This window comes from Anolis carolinensis, unplaced genomic scaffold, assembly GCF_035594765.1.
Source record: "Anolis carolinensis isolate JA03-04 unplaced genomic scaffold, rAnoCar3.1.pri scaffold_14, whole genome shotgun sequence".
Lineage (NCBI taxonomy): Eukaryota > Metazoa > Chordata > Lepidosauria > Squamata > Dactyloidae > Anolis > Anolis carolinensis.
The window spans coordinates 7,305,804-7,328,806 of NW_026943825.1; the positions used below are offsets into that span (position 1 = coordinate 7,305,804).

A 23,003-nucleotide genomic window follows, 5' to 3' on the forward strand; every position below is an offset into this window, starting at 1 on the left:
TTGAAGGGCCGGATTATCATTTGAAAAAAAAAATACAAACAAATTCCGATGCACACTGCACATGTCTTATTTGTAGTGCAAAAACAACAACAACAACAATACAATATTTAAAAATAAAAATAATTTTAACCAACATACATTTATCAGGATTTCAATGGGAAGTGTGCTCCTGCTTCTGGCCAATGAGATTGTCGTTAATTAGGATTGTTGTTGTTGTTTTGTGCCTTCAAGTCATTTCAGACTTTGGGCGAGCCTAAGTCTAAAATGTATTTATTTGTTATTTATTTACTGCATTTATTTACTACATTTGTATCACACCCTTCTCACCCCAAAGGGGACTCAGAGTGGCTTACAAATTATACGTACATGCAATATATTATATTATTAGCATAGCACAATATTAGCATCTATATATTACTTTATTGAACTATACCACTATACTGTATTATTATTAGTAATATTATATGTAATATAGAATATATAATTAATATTATTATATGGTATTATTATTAGTGTTATATTGTATTACATTGTAATATTATTATCAATATTATATGTATATACAATATATTATATTATAAAACTGAGGGCGGGGGCCAGGTAAATGACCTCGGAGGGCCGCATCCGGCCCCCGGGCCTTAGTTTGGGGACCCCTGGTTTAAGGCATCCTGTGATTATTCTGCATGTTTCGTTCAGTGCTATGTCCAGGGTGCCTTCCAGCAGTGGTGGGTCGGAATAGAAGAGGAAGGCTGACCTCCAAATGGGTGGGATTGTTTTGCAATTTTCTTGACTCTCTTCTTCCTCTCCGCTCCTCGTTCCCAGGCCTTCAACAAGGGCAAACGTGAAGGCTTTTTCCTGAAGAGCGTCGAGAACGCTCCCCTGGCCAAGCGGCGCAAACTCAAGATGTCCAGCACTGGTGCCGAAGCCCGTCGCAGCAGCAGCAGCAGCAGCAGCTCTTCCTCTTCTTCCTCCTCCTCCTCCTCTTCTTCCTCCGCCTCGACGGCCTCTCCCCGTCCCCACAAAGCCGCCAAGGCCCCGGCCGTGGCCCTCCTCCACCACGACCCCCCGTCGTAGCAAGAGCAGGAAGGGATCCCACGCTGAACGGGCCGAAGGGAAGTGGGTATTTATTGTCTGTGTTGCTGTTTTGGGGGAGACCAATATCTCCTCCGTGTATATTTCCCCCTCCTTCCTCTCCGGTCTTTTATCCATCCTTGTGGCGGGAATCTGTTGTTTTTTTAATGATGAAAGTGGAGGAAACATTCTCTGTAAAGCACAAGCGGATGTGGCTCTTCGGCGCTCTAGAGGCCCCATTTTTGCTCACCGGAAATGACAGGAAAACCGCACTTGTGAAAATTGCCAAAACCGGTGGCCGTTTGGGTGAACAAATGGGAAAAATCAGATTATCAGAAGGGTTGCAGCATTAGCCCATGGAGATTTTTTTTCCATGTCAGGAGCAACCGAAGTTGCTTCTGGAGTGAGAGAATTGGCTGTCTGCAAGGACGTTCGGATATTTTTGATGTTTTACCATCCTTCGTCCCCGCATGGAGCTGGAGCTGATAGAGGGAGCTCATCTGCAGTCTCCCCGGGTGGGATTCGAACCTGGCAGCCTTCAGGTCAGCAACCCAACCTTCAAGTCACAAGGCTTTTATCTCCTAGGCCACCGGAGGCTCCACAGCCCATGGGGATAATAAGTTTTGATGTCGCAAAAGGGCTGGACCCTTTACCCAAAATTCAGGGCCCAAGCGGAATTATTTTCATTACTTTTCATGCAATTTTAATTTAAAAAGGAGAGGAGATACACCCATTTTAGAGTCCCAAATCCAAACAGTGCGGAGGCGGAAATGTTCTTCTATGGAGCACCACTTCCCCTGTTTCGTTGCCTGACTCCTGTCTTGGCTTTTTCTGCCAAACACATATTGTGTTGTCGAAGGCTTTCATGGCCAGAATCACAGGGTTGTTGTGTGTTTTCCGGGCTGTCTGGCCATGTTCCAGAAGTATTCTCTCCTGACGTTTCACCCACATCTACGGCAGGCGTCCTCACAGGTTGGGAGCCCGGAAAATACACAACAACCCACATAAGATATTTTCCTTATTGGAGGCTACAAAAATATACAGTGCCATCACCATTAGGTAAAAGTTTTCCCCTTGACGTTAAGTCTAGTTGTTCAAGAGATAAGCAAACATTATGAAGGTTCAAAACATAAAAAGAGATGTGTATATTAGAGCATCTTGCAAAGGTCACAGAAATAGTCAGGCCTCTCTGAGTATAGAGCTATCTTCCTTCTATGTCAAAAAGATAAGCAAATGCTATAAAGTTTCAAAACATAAGTTGCACTATGTAATTTAGAGCACCATATACATACAATATTACCTGAGAGTTAACAACAATAATGGAAATAAGCAAATACTATAAAGTTTCAAAACATAATATGCACTATGTAATTTAGAGCACCATATACACACAGTATTACCTGAGAGTTAACAACAATAATGGAAATAATAAGTACAGTAGAATCTCACTTATCCAACATAAACGGGCCGGCAGAAGCTTGGATAAGCGAATATCTTGGATAAGGAGGAGGGATTAAGAAAAAGCCTATTAAACATCAAATTAGGTTATGATTTTACAAATTACGCACCAAAACATCATGTTAGACAACAAATTTGGCAGAAAAAGTAGTTCAATACGCAGTAATGCTATGTAGCAATTACTGTATTTATGAATTTAGCACCAAAATATCACAATGTATTGAAAACATTGACTACAAAAATGCGTTGGATAATCCAGAACGTTGGATAAGCAGTGAGACTCTACTGTACAGTCAACTGTTATAATCCACAGTAGTATCTTCCAGACTGTAATGTTTAAAGGAAACTGTAATTATCAAGGCTTAAATGTGAACTAAAGTCAAAACATATCAAGTAGTCTCCACTATTTAAACATCAATTGGATTTGGCAACCAAAATAATATAAACACATTCAACCTTTGCAAAATAATATTGGTTAATATATCTTTTAAGACATCACAGGTATTGAAAAGCTTATTCCAGAAAAAACCTTGACCAAAAGTTCTTTTGATTCTTTGAGATCCTGTGTTGATGACATCAAATGTATAGCATATCTCTTGAAATTACAGTCTATTGAAGGACTTATTATTTCAATTATTGTTATTTTTAACATAGAAGGAAGATAACTCTATACTCAGAGAGGCCCACTATTTCTGTGGCTTTTGCAAGATGCTCTAATATACACACATCTTTTTATGTTTTGAACCTTCATAGTGTTGGCTTATCTCTTCGACATTGTCTAGTATAGACATTTGTGTGTATTTATCGTTAAGTCTAGTTGTGTCTGACTCTGGGGGTTGGTGGGCCTGAGAAAATAGCCCGAGGGGCTGCATATGGACGTAGGTCAAGGTTTCCCTCAATGTTGAATCTAGTTGTGTCCATCTCTAAGCCGAAGAGCCAGCGTTGTCCGTAGACACCTCCTAGGTCATGTGGCCCCTGGCATGACTCCACGGAGCGCCGTTACCTTCCCTATTGATCTACTCACATTTACATGCTTTTGAACTGCTAGGTTGGCAGGAGCTAGGGCTAACGGCGGGAGCTCACCCCACTCCTCAGATTCAAACCGCCGACCTCTTGGTCAGCACGTTCAACGATAACCCGTGAATCACATAAAACAGGTCTAAGAGCAGCGTCTCAGGATTAAGAACCTTACTTGGTTAATATATAGGATACTAGCTGTGCCCAGCCACGCGTTGCTATGGCGAAGTCTGGTGGTATGGGAAATAAAGTATTGAGGAATTGGTGGTAGTTAGGTAAAGGGTAAAGGTTTTCCCCTGACATTAAGTTCAGTAGTGTCTGACTTTGGGGGTCTCCATTTCTAAGCTGAAGAGCTGGCGTTGTCCGTAGACTCCTCCAAGGTCATGTGGCCGGCATGACTGCATGGAGCGCCGTTACCTTCCCACTGGAGCAGTACCTATTCATGTACTCTCATTTGCATGTTTTTCAACTTTAGGGTTGGCAGAAGCTGCCTAAGTGAGTCCTAACTCTGCCTGTCCCCTGGGCTGAGTGGGTTGCTAGGAGACCAAGTAGGTGGAGCTTAGCCTTCTAACTGGCAGCAATTGGATAAAAACAATTATTCCTCTCCCTCTAATTAGGACTTTATTTTTTTCTTTTGGTTATATCAACCTGGAGGCGTGGATGATGGGTTGTGTTGTCAAATTTCGAGGTTGGGGGGCCTTTAGTTTTGTCAGTCGCCGGGATTCCATCACTCTTTTATATATATAGATGTAAGTTCTGCTTTAGTGTTTAGGAGAAAGGATTAAGCAGGCCAATTAGAGAAGGATGGAGTGGTTACTAGCAATACTCCAAAATCATTCAGGACAGAATGCTAGCTATATAGCAGTAGTTCCCAAACCTAAAATAATTTTTTGGATTATTATATATGGTTTTCCGTTTATGAGCAGATGGCAACTACTGGATGGCATATACTCCTGTAACAGAAACCAGAGCCGTTGTGGTCGATCCAATGCAATTTTCTGAATCAGCTCCCCAAATAACCAAACTAAATCTAAAGTTGACCAAAAACCAATTCGTAATCCTTTTGGTACTGGTAAAAAAAAAAGGTTGGGAACCACTGATATATAGGAACAGTTCTTATTTCCTGATATGACTTTTAATCTAATCTATTAAAATAAAAGGGAATGGGAATGTCCATGGGGAGGGAGAGAATATATTTTTGAGAGAAAAAAATGTTTTTTTAAAAAAATATATGTGTATATATATATATATTGAAGGCATATATGGGGCTATAGATGGTGAAATTGCTTGACTTTGAAATCCTCTCAATGTGATAAAATACAGAGGATTTAAAGAGTGGTGTCAAGAGTTGGATTAGAGCCGCTGGAGACCCGGGTTCAAATCTCTTGAGGAAGTCACACTCTCTTGGCCTCAGAGGAAGCCTCTCTGAACACATTTTGCCAAGTTATATAGGATTGCCAGAAACTTGAAGGCATATAACAACCTTTTTTTCATATGGCATCTGAACAAAGATTCAAACACACAAAAAAAGAACAACTTTGAAACTTCACAATTTTTGCTCAGGATTCTGGTTGGGATAATGAGAAAAACTTGTTTTTGCTTGTAGTCGACCCTTTCCAACATTGGGATTGTGAAGACCCGCAACATCTATTGCTATGTAACCAAACCTGCAACCTTGTTTTTATTTTTCAACCGCAATTTTTTTAATATCGGTTCTGTACATTTACGAAAAGTCCAAAGACTGATGCATTCTTAACTTTATTTTTTTTTCGTCCAGTGGTTTTAGCGACCGAGCTAAAACTTCTCTGTTGAAGGCGGGATTGGAATAAAAGGGAAAAGGGTTTGTTTTGTCACTTTTAACGGGGTGTGCAATGGGGGAGGCAAATCCCCTGGAAATGTAAACAACACCTCTAGAGACGTGGAAATCCAACAAATTGATTTTCACGCATTGCTGGCCATTATCCACTCCAATCCTTTTATGTTTCCAATGTACCAATTGTATGGACCTGTTTTGAACTGTTCCAAGTACAGTAGAGTCTCACTTATCCAAGCTAAACGGATAAGCGAATATCTTGGATAATAAGGAGGGATTAAGGAAAAGCCTATTAAACATCAAATTACATTATGATTTTACAAATTAAGCACCAAAACATCATGTTATACAACAAATTTGACAGAAAAAGTAGTTCAATACACAGTAATGTTATGTTGTAATTACTGTATTTACGAATTTAGCACCAAAATATCACGATATATTGAAAACATTGACTACAAAAATGGCTTGGATTATCCAGAGGCTTGGATAAGTGAGACTCTACTGTAAATCCGCACTGTTCATTCGGGACGGCGGGAAGGAAAAAAAAAATCAATCTCCAAACTGGATAATTTAACTTTTTATCACTGGTGTGTGAGAATGAGCCGTCTACAAGGACGTTGCCCCGATGTGTTACCATCCTGCTGGAAGGCTTCTCTCATGTCCCCGCAAGCTAGAGCTGACAGATGGGAGCTCACCCTGTCTTGCGGATTTGAACCGCCAACCCTCAGGTCGGCACCCATTGCGCCACTGGGGTTAAAAGCCAGGTATTTGTCTGGGAAATGTTATTTTAACACCTCAAATCCCACTCGAAAAATGGAGAATATGGCAGCAAAGTCCCTTCTCAAAACAGAATGTAGCAGAAATATGTGACCCAAGGAGTTTCTTTTTCCAGCCGCTCCCCTTCCTTCAGACTTTGTACTTGGCAGCTGTTTCATTTGGGGAGCAAAAGGGCTCCCCTTTCCTTGGGCAACGGAGTATATGTGTGTGCGCGTGTTTATATATACTATATCCATGTGTGTCTTGACTGCCGCATCCCTTTTACTCTCTGTGCCGGAGAGACTGGGTGGCCCTTGAGGTCTCTTCCGATTCTACAAAGGGAAGGAGCCAGTGGCTGGCGTGTCCTCTTTTTAAACTGTTTCTCTAAGCAGCACAAAACAGCCAAGAACAGCCATCCTTCTCCATGCAACCAAACCATTGTGTATTTTTTATTTTGAAATAAAAATCACCTCTGAAGCACTGCGCTTGCCTTTCTTTGCTAACCCGAGAATGTATTGTCCTAATAATTTCTTACTTAAGACTAAATGGGGCCTTAATAGTTCCCAATGCGGAATGTTTTCTCTTCCAATGCAAAGTAGGCTCTCAAAACTCTCTGGATTTTAATAAGAAACTTAGCTTGGAGACCTGGAGGTGTCTGGCTGATTGGAAAAAGGCATTGTTTGCTGTGTATGTGTACTGTGATCCACCCTGAGTCCCCTTGGGGAGATAGGGCGGAATATAAATAATAATAACTGTAAAAGGCCACCCTACTGGGATCTGCGCACATCATCCGAAAATACATCACACAGTCCTAGACACTTGGGAAGTATTCGACTTGTGATTTTGTGAAACAAAATGCAGCATATCTGCCTTGTTTGCTGTGTCATAATAATAATAATAATAATAATAATAATAATAATAATAATAATAGTAACTGCAAAAGGCCACCCGACTGGGATCTGTGTGCATCATCCGAAAATACATCACACAGTCCTAGACACTTGGGAAGTGTTCGACTTGTGATTTTGTGATATGAAATCCAGCATATCTATCTTGTTTGCTGTGTCATACAATAATAATAATTACAATAGTCTCACTTATCCAACATCCACTTATCCAATGTTCTGGATTATCCAGCTCAGTTTGACTCCTGTCCCAATCCACAGCTGTTTCTCTAGGCAGCAAGGCTTGAACTTTTTAGGGATTTAATTTCCGGCAATGTTGCTACTATAAGTTCATTTTATACAGTTCTATCCTTATTCGTAGCCAATATTTTTGTAGTCAATGTTTTCAATACATTGCAATGTTTTGGTGCTAATTTCTTAAATACAGTAATTACTACATAATGTTACCATGTTTTAGACTGCTTTTTCTGTCGATTTGTAAAATCATTACGTAATTTGACATTTAATAGGCTTTTTCTTAATCCCTCCTTAGTATCCAACACTTACGCTTAGCCAACATTCTGCTGGCCCGTTTATGTTGGATAAGTGAGACTCTACTGTATTAAGTGGACACCTCCGCCACATACACATTTTCACTTTTTGTTGTCGAAGGCTTTCATGGCCTTCATTTCACAGGGTTGTTGTATGTCTTTCGGGCTGTGTGGCCATGTTCCAGAAGTACAGTAGAATCTCACTTATCCAACATAAACGGGCAAGCAGAATGTTGGATAAGCGAATATGTTGGATAATGAGAGATTAAGGGAAAGCCTATTAAACTTCAAATTAGGTTATGATTTTACAAATGAAGCATCAAAACATCATGTTAGACAACAAATTTGGCAAAAAAGTAGTTCAATACGCAGTAATGTTATGTTGTAATTACTGTATTTATGAATTTAGCACCAAAATATCACGATATATTGAAAACATTGACTACAAAAATGTGTTGGATAATCCAGAACGTTGGATAAGTGAGACTACTGTACTCTCTCCTGACATTTCGCCCACATCTACGGCAGGCATCCTCAGAGGTTGTGAGGTATGGTTGTGAGTTTTTCCATACCTCACAACCTCTGAAGATGCCTGCCATAGATGTGGGCGAAACGTCAGGAGAGTGTACTTCTGGAACATGGCCACACAGCCCGAAAGACATACAACAACCCTATTTTCACTTTTATTATAAGGTAAAGGTTTCCTGTGACATTAAGTCCAATCATGTCCGACTCTGGGGGTTGGTGCTCATCTCAATTTCTAAGCTGAAGAGCCGGCATTGTCCGTAGACACCTCCAAGGTCATGTGGCCACTGGCATGACTGCAGGGAGCGCCGTTACCTTCCTGCCGGAGCGGTACCTATTGATGTACTCACACTCTGGGGGTTGGTGCTCATCTCCATTTCTAAGCCGAAGAGCTGGCGTTGTCCGTAGACACCTCCAAGGTCACGTGGCCACTGGCATGACTGCATGGAGTGCCAATGTTACCTTCCCGCCGAAGCAGTACCTATTGATCTACTCACATTGGCATGTTTTCGAACTGCTAGGTTGGCAGAAGCTGGAGCAACAGCAGGAGCTCACTACGCTCCCGGGATTTGATAGGACCTTTCGGTCTGCAAGTTCAGCAGCTCAGCGCTTTAACACACTTCGCCACCAGGGCTCCTTTTATTATGTGTATGGATACTTTTATTATGTGTATGGATAGATATTTTTCTTAAAAATACCAGCGACCGGGGGAGAAAGCCCCATTCCGTGACATTTTGAAACACACACACTTTACTTAAAAAGAAGAGAATCAAACCTTACACCACCTGGAATGGAATAGAAGCATTCCCTGAAGCTCAAAGGAGGGTGGGGTATGGCAAGTATTGGGGGGTTAATCGTGAACAACAGACCCAAGATATGCAGATATTCCCAGGAAGACGGCGGCAGGGGGGCGGCAGCCACGTAAAAGGGTCCACGGGCGCAAAGGGGAGGCAATCTTTGGAGACGCAGAGCCGAGATGGGGCAAAAGAAAGGGGGGACGCTTTTCCCGGTCCTGCCCCCTCCCCAGGGGAGACGGATACGAGGCCTTCCCCCTTTTAAAACCAGCTTCTTACCATCCTGGCGTCATCCGTGTAAACCAAGGCGAAGGGAAGGCGGGCGAGAGAAGAGCGGAGAAATGGCCACAAGCTGCGAAAGCGCCAGAATGGAACGTGTCCTACGTTGTCGACGGGGCCGGAGGAAGGTCTCGGCGGGAAGCAGACCATCCTTCCGTTCTGTACAAGGGGAGGGAAGGGGAGGAGGGGTCTTTGGGTCTCATTTGGCAGTCATCATCTGTACAAACTCTGCGGGAGAAAGAAAGAGGCAGCACGCTTAAAGGATTCTCCAATCCCATCCCCAAACCATGATTATTTATTTATGATTTAAATAACTTTATTGGTATTTATTGACATACACTTGAGATCCTTAGTTGCTCTCTCTTGCAAAAAATGAAAGAAAAGAAAAAGGAAAAAGATTTTAAAAAGAAAGGAATAGTGATGTTTGGCTTGCATTTAGTCACCTTGAAGAGGCCTTGATCCTTATTATTATTTATGTACTACAGTTATATCCTGCCCATCTCACCCTGAAGGGAACTCAGAGTGACTTACAATTTATTTATTTATTTTTATTTATTTACAGCATTTATATTCCGCCCTTCTCACCCCGAAGGGGACTCAGGGCGGATCACATTACACATATAGGCAAACATTCAATGCCTTTTAACATAGAACAAAGACAAGACAAACATAGGCTCCGAGCGGGCCTCGAACTCATGACCTCCTGGTCAGAGTGATTCATTGCAGTTAATTGCACTGGCTTGCTCTCCCGCCTGCGCCACAGCCCGGGCCCAATTACAAGGTAAAGGTAAAGCTTTCCCCTGACATTAAGTCCAGTTGTGACCGACTCTGGGGGTTGTTGCTCATCTCCATTTCTAAGCTGAAGAGCCGGCGTTGTCCATAGACACCTCCAAGGTCATGTGGTCACTGGCATGACTGCATGGAGCGCCGTTACCTTCCCGCCGGAGCGGTACCTATTGATCTACTCACATTGGCATGTTTTCGAACAGCTAGGTTGGCAGGAGCTAGGGCTAACGGCGGCCGCTCCCGGGATTTGAACCTGGGACCTTTCGGTCTGCAAGTTCAGCAGCTCAGCGCTTTAACACACTGAGCCACCGGGGCTCCTTGATTATTTATTTAATATTTAAATAATTTTTATTGGTATTTATTGACATACACTTATTTATTTACAACATTTATATCCCACCCTTCCCACCTGAAGGGACTCAATTGAAATAAAACTTGAAAACATACACTTGAAACAAAAGCGAAAGATCCTTAGTCGCTCTCTCTTGCAAAAAACAAAAGAAAAGAAAAAAGAAAAAGATTCAAAAAAGAAAGGAAAAGTGGTGTTTGGCATGCTTTTAGTCACCTTGAAGAGACCTTGATCCTTATTATTATTTATTTACTACATTAATATCCTGCCCATCTCACCCTGAAGGGGACACAGCAGCTTACAAATAATAATAATAATAATAATAATAATAATAATAATAAGAAGAAGAAGAAGAAGAAGAAGAAGTTTATTTGTATCCTCCCTCCATCTCCCCCGAAGGAGACTCGGGGTGGCTCACTTTTTATATGATTATAAAAATTATAATTATGCCAATTATACATACATATATTATATTATTAGCATAACACAATATTAGCATTATATATTACTATTTTTTAAAAAAAGGAAAAGTGATATTTGGCATGCTTTTAGTCACCTTGAAGAGGCCTTGATCCTTATTATTATTTATTTACTACATTTATATCCTGCCCGTCTCACCCTGAAGGGGACTCAGCAGTTTACAAATAATAATAATAATAATAATTTTATTTATATCCCCCCCCCCTCCATCTCCCCAGAAGGGGACTTGGGGCGGCTCACCTTTTATACAATTAAAAAAATTATAATTATACCAATTATACGTACATACAATATATGATATTATTAGCATAACACAATATTAGCATTATATATTACTATATTGTACTATACCACTATACTATAATATTATTAGTAATATTACATGTAATATATAATAATATTATATTATTAGTATTATATTGTATTACATTAAATATTATCAATATTATATGTATATACAATGTATTGTATATCATTGTATATTATATACAATATCCTATATACAGTGTTCCCTTACTTATTGCAAGGGTTAGGTTCCAGTTACAGTAGTCTCACTTATCCAACATTCTGGATTATCCAACACATTTTTGTAGTCAATGTTTTCAATACATCATGATATTTTGGTGCTAAATTCATAAATACAGTAATTACTACATAGCATTGCATATTGAACTACTTTTTCTGTTAAATTTGTTGTATAACATGATGTTTTGGCGCTTAATTTGTAAAATCATAACCTAATTTGATGTTTAATAGACTTTTCCTTAATCCCTCCTTATTATCCAACATACTCGCTTATCCAACATTCTGCTGGCCCGTTTATGTTGGATAAGTGAGACTATACTGTATTTATTTACTACATTTATATCCTGCCCGTCTCACCCTGAAGGGGACTCAGAGTGGCTTACAAATTATACATACTTACAATATATTATATTATTAGCATAGCACAATATTAGCATTATATATTACTATATTGTACTATACCACTATACTGTAATATTATTAGTAATATTACATGTAATATATAATTAATATTATATTATTATTAGTATTATATTGTATTACATTAAATATTATCAATACTATATGTAAATACAATCTATATATATAAAAGAGTGATGGCTTCATGGCAATTCACAAAACAACAAAAGTACAGGCCCCCCAACCTCAAAATTTGACAACACAACCCATCATTCACGCCTCAAGGTTGATACAACAAAAAGAAAAGAAAAATAAAGTCCTAATTAGAGGGAGAGCAATAATTTTTTTTATCCAATTGCTACCAGTTTAGAGGGCTAATCTCTGCCCACTTGGTTGCCTAGCAACCAAGGGACAGCCAGGTTTCAGTTAGGGGACAGGCAGATTTAGGCCTCACTTAGACTTCTTCCACAGATTATCTAATTTGCACTGGATTATATGGCAGTGTAGACTCAAGGCCCTTCCACACAGCTATATAACCCATTTATAATCTTATATTATCTGCTTTGCACTAGATTATCTTGACTCCACACTGCCATATAATCCACTTCAGTGTGCATTTTATACAGCTGTGAAGAAGGGGCCTCATATAATCCAGTTCTAAGCAGATAATATAAGATTATCAATATACAGTAGAGTCTCACTTATTCAACGTAAACAGGCCGGCAGGATAAGTGAATATGTTGGATAATAAGAAGGGATTCAGGAAAAGCCAATTAAACATCAAATTAGGTAATCGTTATACAAATTAAGCACCAAAACATCATATTATACAACAAATTTGACAGAAAAAGTAGTTCCATGCGCAGTAATGCTATGTAGTATTTACAGTAGAGTCTCACTTATCCAACACTCGCTTATCCAACGTTCTGGATTATCCAACGCATTTTTGTAGTCAATGCTTTCAATATATCGTGATATTTTGGTGCTAAATTCATAAATACAGTAATTACTATATAGCATTACTGTGTACTGAACTACTTTTTCTGACAAATTTGTTGTCTAACATGATGTTTTGGTGCTTAATTTGTAAAATCATAACTTAATTTGATGTTTAATAGGGTTATCCTTAATTCCTCATTATCCAACATATTCGCTTATCCAACGTTCTGCCGGCCTGTTTATGTTGGATAAGTGAGACTCTACTGTACTGTATTTACAAATTTACCACTAAAATATCACAATGAATTTAAAACACTGACTACAAAAACATTGATTATGAAAAGGCAGACCGCGTTGGATAATCCAGAACATTGTATAAGCGAATGTTGGATAAGTGAGATTCTTCTTTAATATGAAATAATTACTGGGATAGAATAATGCAGAACAATATAATCTCTAAAACCAGGACAGTAAATAAACAGGGGAATTCCACACAGGAAACAATCAGGACCAGCTAACACCTCCCAATAAAGTATTCCCATCATCAAAGTCTGGAAAATCCTGTTTTCTCAGGGCCACAGACAGTAGAAGCACATAAAATATCGCAAACAACACCACTCTGAAAACAAGGGAATTCCAGACAGGAAACAATCAGGGCCAGCTAACACCTCCCAACAAAGTATTCCCATCATCAAAGTCTGGAAAATCCTCTGTTTTCTCAGGGCCACAGACAGTAGAAGCACATAAAATATCGCAAACAACACCACTCTGAAAACAAGGGAATTCCACACAGGAAACAATCAGGGCCAGCTAACACCTCCCAACAAAAAATTCACTCAGGGAGGAAACAGCCAGGCGTTAAAGCTGCAAGGCCATTACATCCTAATCATTTTTCCTAATTGCAGCATTCGTATTTGCCTCCAACAAACAAAAAAAACCAATCAGAAATATTGTATATTCACAACCTTTAGGAAATAATATCCCCTGATGGCGCAGCAGTGTTAAAGCGCTGAGCTGCTGAACTTCTGGACTGAAAGGCCACAGGTTTGAATTGGGGGAGCGGAGAGAGCCCCCACTGTTAGCTCCAGCTTCTGCCAACCCAGAAGTTCGAAAACATGCAAATGTGAGTGCATCAATAGGTACTGCTCCGGCGGGAAGGTAACACCGCTCCATGTAGTCATCCCACATGACCTTGGAGGAGTCTACGGACAACGCTGGCTCTTCGGCTTAGAAATGGAGATGAGCACCAACCTCCAGAGTAAGACACGACTGGACTTAATGTCTGGGGAAAACCTTTACCCTTGACCTTAACTACCACCAATTCCTCAATACTTTATTTCCCATACCACCAGACTTCGCCACAGCAACGCGTGGCCGGGCACAGCTAGTGTATTATATTATTATATATTATATACAATATACTATATACAGTGTTCCCTCACTTATTGCATGGGTTAGGTTCCAGGACACTGGCAATAAGTGAAAATCCATGAAGTAGGGACTCTCTGCTTATTTTAATATTTATATATTATTTTAGTAGTTATATACTATTTTAAGTCTTTATCAACTAATCGTATGTTGATAAATCGCCTCCTCCTGCCGTTGCCGCTTGGGCTCCTTTTCTCTCCCATTGGCTTCTCCTTCCTTCGGTTGTAAATTGTAATTTTTAATGATTTATAATAGTCTTTTAGAGTTCATTGAAAAACCGCGAAACAGTGAATCCACAAAAAGTGAACCACGAAATAGTGTGGGATCACTGTATATACATAATAATACAGTAGAGTCTCACTTACCCAACATAAACGGGCCAGCAGAATGTTGGATAAGCGAATATGTTGGATAATAAGGAGAGATTAAGAAAACGCCTATTAAACATCAAATTAGGTTACGATTTTACAAATTAAGCACCAAAACATCATGTTAAGACAACAAATTTGGCAGAAAAAGTAGTTCAAGATGCAGTAATGCTATGTAGTAATTACTATATTTATGAATTTAGCACCAAAATATCATGATATATTGAAAACATGGACTACAAAAATGCATTGGATAATCCAGAACGTTGGATAAGTGAGACTCTACTGTACATACCATGAAAATGAACACAATCTGGCTCCCACTATTAAAAAAAACCTCTAAAATCAGGACAGTAAATAGAGAACACTACTCAGAAAACAGAGGGATCAAGACAGGAAACAATCAGGGTCAGCTAACACCTCCTAACAAAGGATTCCCCCAAGCAGGAAGCAGCCAGTCCTCGAAGCTGCAAAGCCATTCAATGCTAATCAAGGTGGCCAACTGCAACATTCACACACCATCCCCTCACCTTCGTAATTGACTTGTCCGTCCCCATCGATGTCGGCTTCTCTGATCATCTCATCAACCTCCTCGTCTGTTAGCTTCTCGCCCAGATTAGTCATGACGTGGCGGAGCTCTGCAGCACTAATGTACCCGTTGCCATCCTGGACGGGGAAAGAAAGGACAAGAGTTGTGAGAGACTAAAAAGATTGCATTTATTACATTTTAACTGTATTATATATTGTATATACATATAATATTGATAATAATAATATAATGTAATACAATATAATAATAATGTGATGTAATATATATTACATGTAATATTACTAATAATATTACAGTATAGTGGCATACATACTTCAATATAGTAATATATAATGCTAATATTGTGCTATGAGAATAATATAATATATTGTAAAGATTTCCCCTGACATTAAGTCCAGTCGTGTCCAACTCTGGAGGTTGGTGCTCATCATTTCTAAGCCCAAGAGCCGGCGTTGTCCATAGACACCTCCAAGATCATGTGGCCAGCATGACTGCATGGAACGCCATTACCTTCCCACCAGAGCGGTACCTATTGATCTACTCACATTGGCATGTTTTCAAACTGCTAGGTTGGCAGAAGCTGGAGCTAACAGCGGGTGCTCACTCTGCTCCCCGGATTTGAACCTGGGACCTTTCGGTCTGCAAGTTCAGCAGCTCAGTGCTTTAACACACTGAGCCACCGGAGGCTCCAATACACAACATACAATCCAACAATGATTGTCGCAAATACATAACAGTGCAAAACAATGTCTGCTAGGGCCGGGGAAATGGATGCGTTGCAGAGAACAGAGTAATAATAATAATAATAATAATAAAACTTTATTTATACCCCACCACCATCTCCCTGTGGGGATTCGGGGCGGCTCACAACGTTACAAAAGTAACAGCGCAAATACATTAACAATATACAGAGTTAAAACACAAGAAGATGATAAAACAGAAGTTAAAACAAAGGTTTATACAACAGTAATAATATCAAATGCAATTCAGTCAACTTCAAAGGTGGCTGGGGGGGGGGGGGGGGACCATAGCAGCAATATAAAATAAAATCATTAGATTAAAATACCCCGATGAAAGGAATCTAATAACATTCAGAATAGAATTATAATGAGGCTGGTAGAGTACTATCTGGTGACCTATTATTATTATTAGTATTATTAATAGTATTATTAGCAACATTTAGATCCCGCCCTTCTCACCCTGAAGGGGACTCAGGGCAGCTTACAAGTTATATGTACATGCAATAAATTATATTATTAGCATAGCACAATATAAGCATTATATATTACTATATTGTACTATACAGTAGTCTCACTTATTCAACATAAACGGGCTGGCAGAATGTTGGATAAGCAAATATGTTGAATAAGGAGGCATTAAGGAAAAGCCTATTAAACATCAAATTAGGTTATGATTTTACAAATGAAGCACCAAAACATCATGTTAGACAACAAATTTGGCAGAAAAAGTAGTTCAATACGCAGTAATGCTATGTAGTAATTACTGTATTTCTGAATTTAGCACCAAAATATCATGATGTATTGAAAACATTGACTACAAAAATGCGTTGGATAATCCAGAACGTTGGATAAGCGAGTGTTGGATAAGTGAGACTCTACTGTATAAGCATAGCACAATATAAGCATTATATATTACTATACTGTACTATACTATATTGCAATATTATTAGTAATATTACATGTAATATATAATATACAATTATAATAATGTATTATTATTATATTTTATTACATTATAATATTATCAATATTATATGTATATTCAATATATTCTATTATTAGTATGGACTAATGGACTGGGCATTTATAACTAGAGACTAATTGTTCTCAAATGCTTGCTGGAACAAGAAGCCTATGTGGTCTGCAACACTTCAGCCCATTTGCCTGACTCTCACTTCTGCAGCAACATTTATATTAATTTTATTATTTTATTTTATTTATTAGACTTGTATACCGCTACTCCCAATTTGGCTCGGAGCGGTTTACAGAAATAGATTAAGTGATTACCTAACAGGAAATCTGCCTTTCGTGTTCCGTTTCAGCTGAGATATTCCCATAATCAAACTATTCAGTAGTATTTACCTTGTCGAATACACGAAAGGCCTCGCGGATTTCTTCCTCGCTGTCGGTATCCTTCATCTTCCGTGCCATCATGGTGAGGAATTCGGGGAAGTCGATGGTGCCATTTCCTGGGGGGAAGATAGGTTTGTTTTAGGATAATAATGTAATAATAATAAAACGTTATTTATACCCCGCCACCATCTTCCCAAGGGGACTCGGGGTGGCTTACATGGGGCAGAGCCCGAACAATATACTGTATATTGTATTTTGATCTCCGTTATTGCTGTTTTTAAATTGCTTAGATTTTAGCTTGTTTTTGTAAGCCACTCCGAGCCCTGGGGGAGTGTTTTTAAGATTTTTTAAAAAGATACTTTAAAGATGTTTTTAAATTGTTAGATTTTAGCCTTTCTTGTAAGCCGCCCGAGCCCTAGGGGAGTGGCGGCATATAAGTTTAAATAATAAATAAAATAAATAAAATATACTCGAATATAAGCCGAGGCACCTAATTTTACCACAAAAAAACCAGGAAAACATTGACTCCAGTATAAGCCGAGGGCGGTAAATTTCAGAAATAAAAATAGATACCAATAAAATTACATTAATTTAGGCATCAGTAGGTTAAATGTTTTTGAATATTTACATCAAGCTCAAATTTAAGATAAGACTGTCCAGCTCTGATCAAATCATTATTCTCATCTTCTTCAATGTAAATGTGCTTATGAATCCTTTTAATAATAATAGAGTAAAATAATAAATGCAATAATAATAATAATAATAATAATATCAGAGTGAAATAATAAATGTATTCATAATAATAAAAATAGAATAAAATAAATGTAATAGTAGCAACAATAATAGAGAAAAATAATGAATGTAATACAGTAGAGTCTCACTTATCCAACATAAACGGGCCAGCAGAATGTTAGATAAGTGAGTATGTTGGATAATAAGGAGGCATTAAGGAAAAGCCTATTAAACCTCAAATTAGGTTATGATTTTACAAATTAAGCACCAAAACATCATGTTAGACAACAAATTAGGCAGAAAAAGTAGTTCAATATGCAGTAATGCTATGTAGTAATTACTGTATTTACTAATTTAGCAACAAAATATCACGATATATTGAAAACATTGACTACAAAAATGCACTGGATAATCCAGAACGTTGGATAAGTGAGACTCTACTGTAATAATAAATAGAGTAAAATAATAAATGCAATAATAAGATCAGAGTGAAATAATAAATGTATTAGTGTTGGTGCTCATCTCCATTTCTAAGCCGAAGAGCCGGCATTGTCCATAGACACCTCCAAGGTCATGTGGCCACTGGCATGACTGCATGGAGCGCCGTTACCTTCCTGCCGGAGCGGTACCTATTGATTTACTCACATTTCCATGTTTTCGAACTGCTAGATTGGCAGGAGCTGGGGCTAACAACGGGCGCTCACTCTTCTCCCGGGATTTGAACCTGGGACCTTTTGGTCCGCAAGTTCAGCAGATCAGCGCTTTAACACACTGTGCCACCAGGGGCCCAAATGTATTAATAATAACAATAAAAATAGAGTAAAATAAATATAAGCCAACCAGGACCCTCACCCGAGTATAAACCGAGGGGGGCTTTTTCAGTCTTAAAAATATATATATACTTGAGTATATAGAGTAATCAGACAAAAACAACATACATACAATTCACAATATAACAAAATAAAAACAAAATGCAATATAAAACAGACTCATAGCACATGAGTGTGTTAAGTTGCCCTCCCGGTTTCACTCTCGCCTCCTTTCATCTGTTCTTAAGAAAGCTTTTTGTCCAGCTCACCGTCGGCGTCCACCTCGTTGATCATGTCTTGCAATTCGGCTTCTGTGGGGTTCTGGCCCAGAGAGCGCATCACGGTGCCCAGCTCCTTGGTGGTGATGGTGCCGTCGCCATCCTTGTCGAAGAGAGAGAAGGCCTCCTTGAACTCTGAAAGGAAAGGCAGCCAAAGCTGAATGCCAGGAGTGCTGGTGATGACACATATGTCAGCTTTTTACTGTCATGAGTCCCAAAGGGGACTCAGAGCGGCTTACAAATTACATTCACATACAATACATTATATTTTTAGCATAGTACAATACTAGCATTAAATTACTTTATTGTACTATATCATTACATTGTAATATTATTAGTAATATTACATTTCATATATAATATATAATTAAAAATATTAAATTGTATTATTATCAGTATATCATAATACATTATAATATTATCAATATATGTAAATACAATATATTATATTACATATTGTTATAAATTAAGTTGTATATTATATAATTTATATACACACACACATATATAAAGCATAGAACCCCCAAGGTCTAACTGCCATTCTGGACCAGAATGAAGAAGACGGGGCCAGGAAGACATCTTTCCACCATGTCTCCTGTATCAATTTAATGACATAATAATATATAATAATATTATACTATACTAATATTATAATATATTGTATATACATGTAATCTTGGACATGCGTAAAATTTTATATAATGTGATGTATGTGTATGTATATACACTTGGGCCGATTCCACCCCCAATAGGCAAGACAATGCTCACCTGCAATCTGTTCCTCCGTCAGCTGGTCAGCCTGCAGCAGCAGCAGCAGCAGCAAGAATACAGAGAAAGAAGAAAACCAGTGACATTTGTATCCATCTTTTTATATCATAAGAGCCCCCCCCCCCCAATACTCTTTCCATAAGTTTTGTATTTACGCAAACACAAGAAGTTAACTGCTAGAACTGGAACAGATCACCTTAGCTAGCACAACTGTCCTCTACATCAAGTTCCTGCACCAACAGTCTATTCCAGATTATTCATTTTCTCCCTTTTATGGACATCTATGGTGCTGTCTATGTTATTATATATATTCACACACACATATATATACATAAACCATAAGGGCTTTTGTGTGTGTGTGTGTGCATATATGTATATATAGGTATATGTGTATGTATGTATATATTTATATCATAAGGGTTACCATATATCATAGGACTTTTATGTGTGTGTGTGTGTGTATGTGTGTGTGTGTGTGTGTATATATATATATATAATATTATGATATGTGGTAACCTTTATGATATAAATATATATGCATACATTCACCCACAACATCCTTATATATATATGCCTACATATATACGCACACACACAACATTTCTGCATATTATAAGGATGTGTGTGTATATATAATGGATTTATATGTAAGAGCCTATGTATATTATAAGAATGTGCATGTGTATATTATATACTGATAATATAATGTAATACAATATTATACTAATAATAAAATATAATATTAATTATATATAATATATTAAATGTAATATTACTATTAATATTACCATATAATGATATAGTACAATATAGTAATTTAATGCTTATATTGTGCTAGGCTAATAATAGTTTGTATGTTCATTTGATTTGTAAGCCGCTCTGAGTCCCCTTTGGGGTGAGAAGAGCGGGATATAAATGTAGTAAATATATATGTGCACACACATACACACATATATACATAAAAGCCTTAACGATATATATAAAACTTATGATAAATATATATACACAGTATATAATATTATGACATGTGGTAACCCATATATATATATATATATATATATATATATATATATATATATGTATGTATATATATATGCCCATATACACATACATGCACACAGATACACAATATTTATATATACATACACTATATTTATGTATATTATAAGGATGTGTGTGTGTATATTATACAGTAGTGTCTCATCCAACACTTGCTTATCCAACGTTCTGGATTATCCAACGCATTCTTGTAGTCAATATTTTCAATACATCGTGATATTTTGTTGCTAAATTTGTAAATACAGTAATTACTACATAGCACTACTGTGTATAGAACTACTTTTTCTGTCAAATTTGCTGTATAACATGATGTTTTGGTGCTTAATTTGTAAAATCATAACCTATTTTAATGTTTAATAGGCGTTTTCTTAATCTCTCTTTATTATCCAACATATTAGCTTATCCAACGTTCTGCCGGCCCGTTTATGTTGGATAAGTGAGACTCTACTGTATATATATATATATATATATATATATACACACACACAAGCCCTAATGGAATACAGAGGTATAGATAGGTCTATCCTTATCGACTAGGCCCCAGCCCGCCTCAAGAGGACCCAGGCATGGGCAAACTAGGCCCCTCCCTCCAGGTGTTTTGGACTCCAACTCCCACAATTCCTAACAGCCTGTCGGCTGTTAGGAATTGTGGGAGTTGGAGTCCAAAACACCTGGAGGGAGGGGCCTAGTTCGCCCATGCCTGAGGTAGGCCCAACTTGAGGGCCGCCCGCTCACCATGGCAACAGCGGAGGCGAAGTAGTGCCGCGAAGCCTCCCGGGCGAGCTCTTCTTCTTCTTCTTCCGCCCGCTTTCCCGACAACGGTCCCCGGCGGCGGCTCACTCCTTCAGTATCCTTCCGACCCTCCCGGAGAGGCCGCCGTCTGAGGTAAAAAGGCCTCGCGCCTGGCCCTTTAAATACTCCCGCGGGCCCCGCCCCTTTCTCCTCCCCACGTGGTCAGGAACCCGCCTCCCCATTGGCCTAGCCTCACCTGCATTGCGTCAGGGGAGGGTGCTTAAAGGGGAAGGCGGCCTGCGTGTGTCGTCTGTCGACCCAAACAAACGCCGATTGAAGAGGGGCAAACGGTCGCTGCTCTTAAAGGGGAAGCCAAGATGGCGCTTTCCTTAAAGGGGACGGCGACGTTTTGGCAACATTTTTGAACTTTTGATGAATTTTCTGTTTGTCCTTCCCAGATGAACGATAATAGGCACTGTGAGTCTGATAAATATTTTGATAATACTTGACAAACAACTTCAGTGGCCGGAGGTTATGGATATCTTTAAATGGTGCTTGCTGCAAGTTTTTAAATTTTAACCCAAGGACGGCTAATGACTCTGAACAAAGGATGCCCCCCCAGGCAAGAGTCAAACCTTTCCAATGCTAATTAGGGTGATTAACTGAAACAGCGCTGGCTTCCAACTGACAAAGGACTCTTGTCACACCCTGGACTCTCCACAGATATATATTTACCTTCCTTGCCTAGTTTATCCATGCCTCACAACCTCTGAGGATGCTTGCCATAGATGTGGGCGAAACGTCAGGAGAGAATGATTCTGGAACATGGCCACACAGCCCGAAAGACATACAACAACCCAGGTTTTAAATTGTTTGATTTGATATGTTATTTGTTTGCGTTTTTATATCGGTATATGACATTTTAACTGATTATGTATTGTGGTTGGATGGTATTTGTACAAATTTTATATATTGTACGCCGCTTTGAATCCCACCCAAGGGAGAAAAGCGTGTCTCCTTTGTCATTATAGCAATATAATAATATATAGTACTAATATTATGCTATACTAATAATATAATATATTGTATATACATATAATAATGATTATAATAATATATAGTACTAATATTATGCTATACTAATAATATAATATATTGTATATACATATAATATTGATTATAATATATAGTACTAATATTATGCTATACTAATAATATAATATATTGTATATACATATAATATTGATTATAATATATAGTACTAATATTATGCTATACTAATAATATATTGTATATACATATAATATTGATAATATTATAGTGTAATACAAAATAATAATGCACTATTATAGTTTATTACACATAATATTACTAATATTGCAGTATAGTGTTCTAGTACAATATAGTAATATATGATGCTTATATTGTGCTATGCTAATAATATAATATATTGTATATACATATAATATTGATAATATTATAGTGTAATACAATATAATAATAATACACTATTATAATTGTTTATTACACTTAATATTACTAATAATATTGCCATAT

At 38.2% G+C, this 23,003-nt stretch overlaps 2 protein-coding genes across 3 annotated transcripts in view; one reads left to right on the forward strand and one right to left on the reverse strand.

The window, feature by feature from the left end:
- rps6ka4 (ribosomal protein S6 kinase A4) overlaps positions 1 to 6,598 on the forward strand; it is a 29,782-nt gene extending 23,184 nt beyond the window's left edge. For both annotated transcript variants that reach the window (XM_008122701.3, XM_062965169.1), the window contains exon 17: positions 823 to 6,598. In XM_008122701.3, coding sequence (XP_008120908.1) covers positions 823 to 1,074 — 252 coding nt within the window. In that variant the 3' untranslated portion in view covers positions 1,075 to 6,598. The remainder of the gene's footprint in view (positions 1 to 822) is intronic.
- On the reverse strand, positions 4,626 to 21,658 carry LOC100552424 (calmodulin-1). Its single transcript, XM_008122702.3, has 6 exons — positions 21,450 to 21,658; positions 19,656 to 19,686; positions 18,879 to 19,022; positions 17,078 to 17,184; positions 14,956 to 15,091; positions 4,626 to 9,379 (listed from the first exon to the last, which is right to left on the reverse strand). The coding sequence occupies exons 1-6, from the start codon at positions 21,450 to 21,452 to the stop codon at positions 9,351 to 9,353; spliced, it is 450 nt and encodes a 149-aa protein (XP_008120909.1). The 5' UTR covers positions 21,453 to 21,658; the 3' UTR covers positions 4,626 to 9,350.
- Positions 21,659 to 23,003: the final 1,345 nt, after the last annotated feature.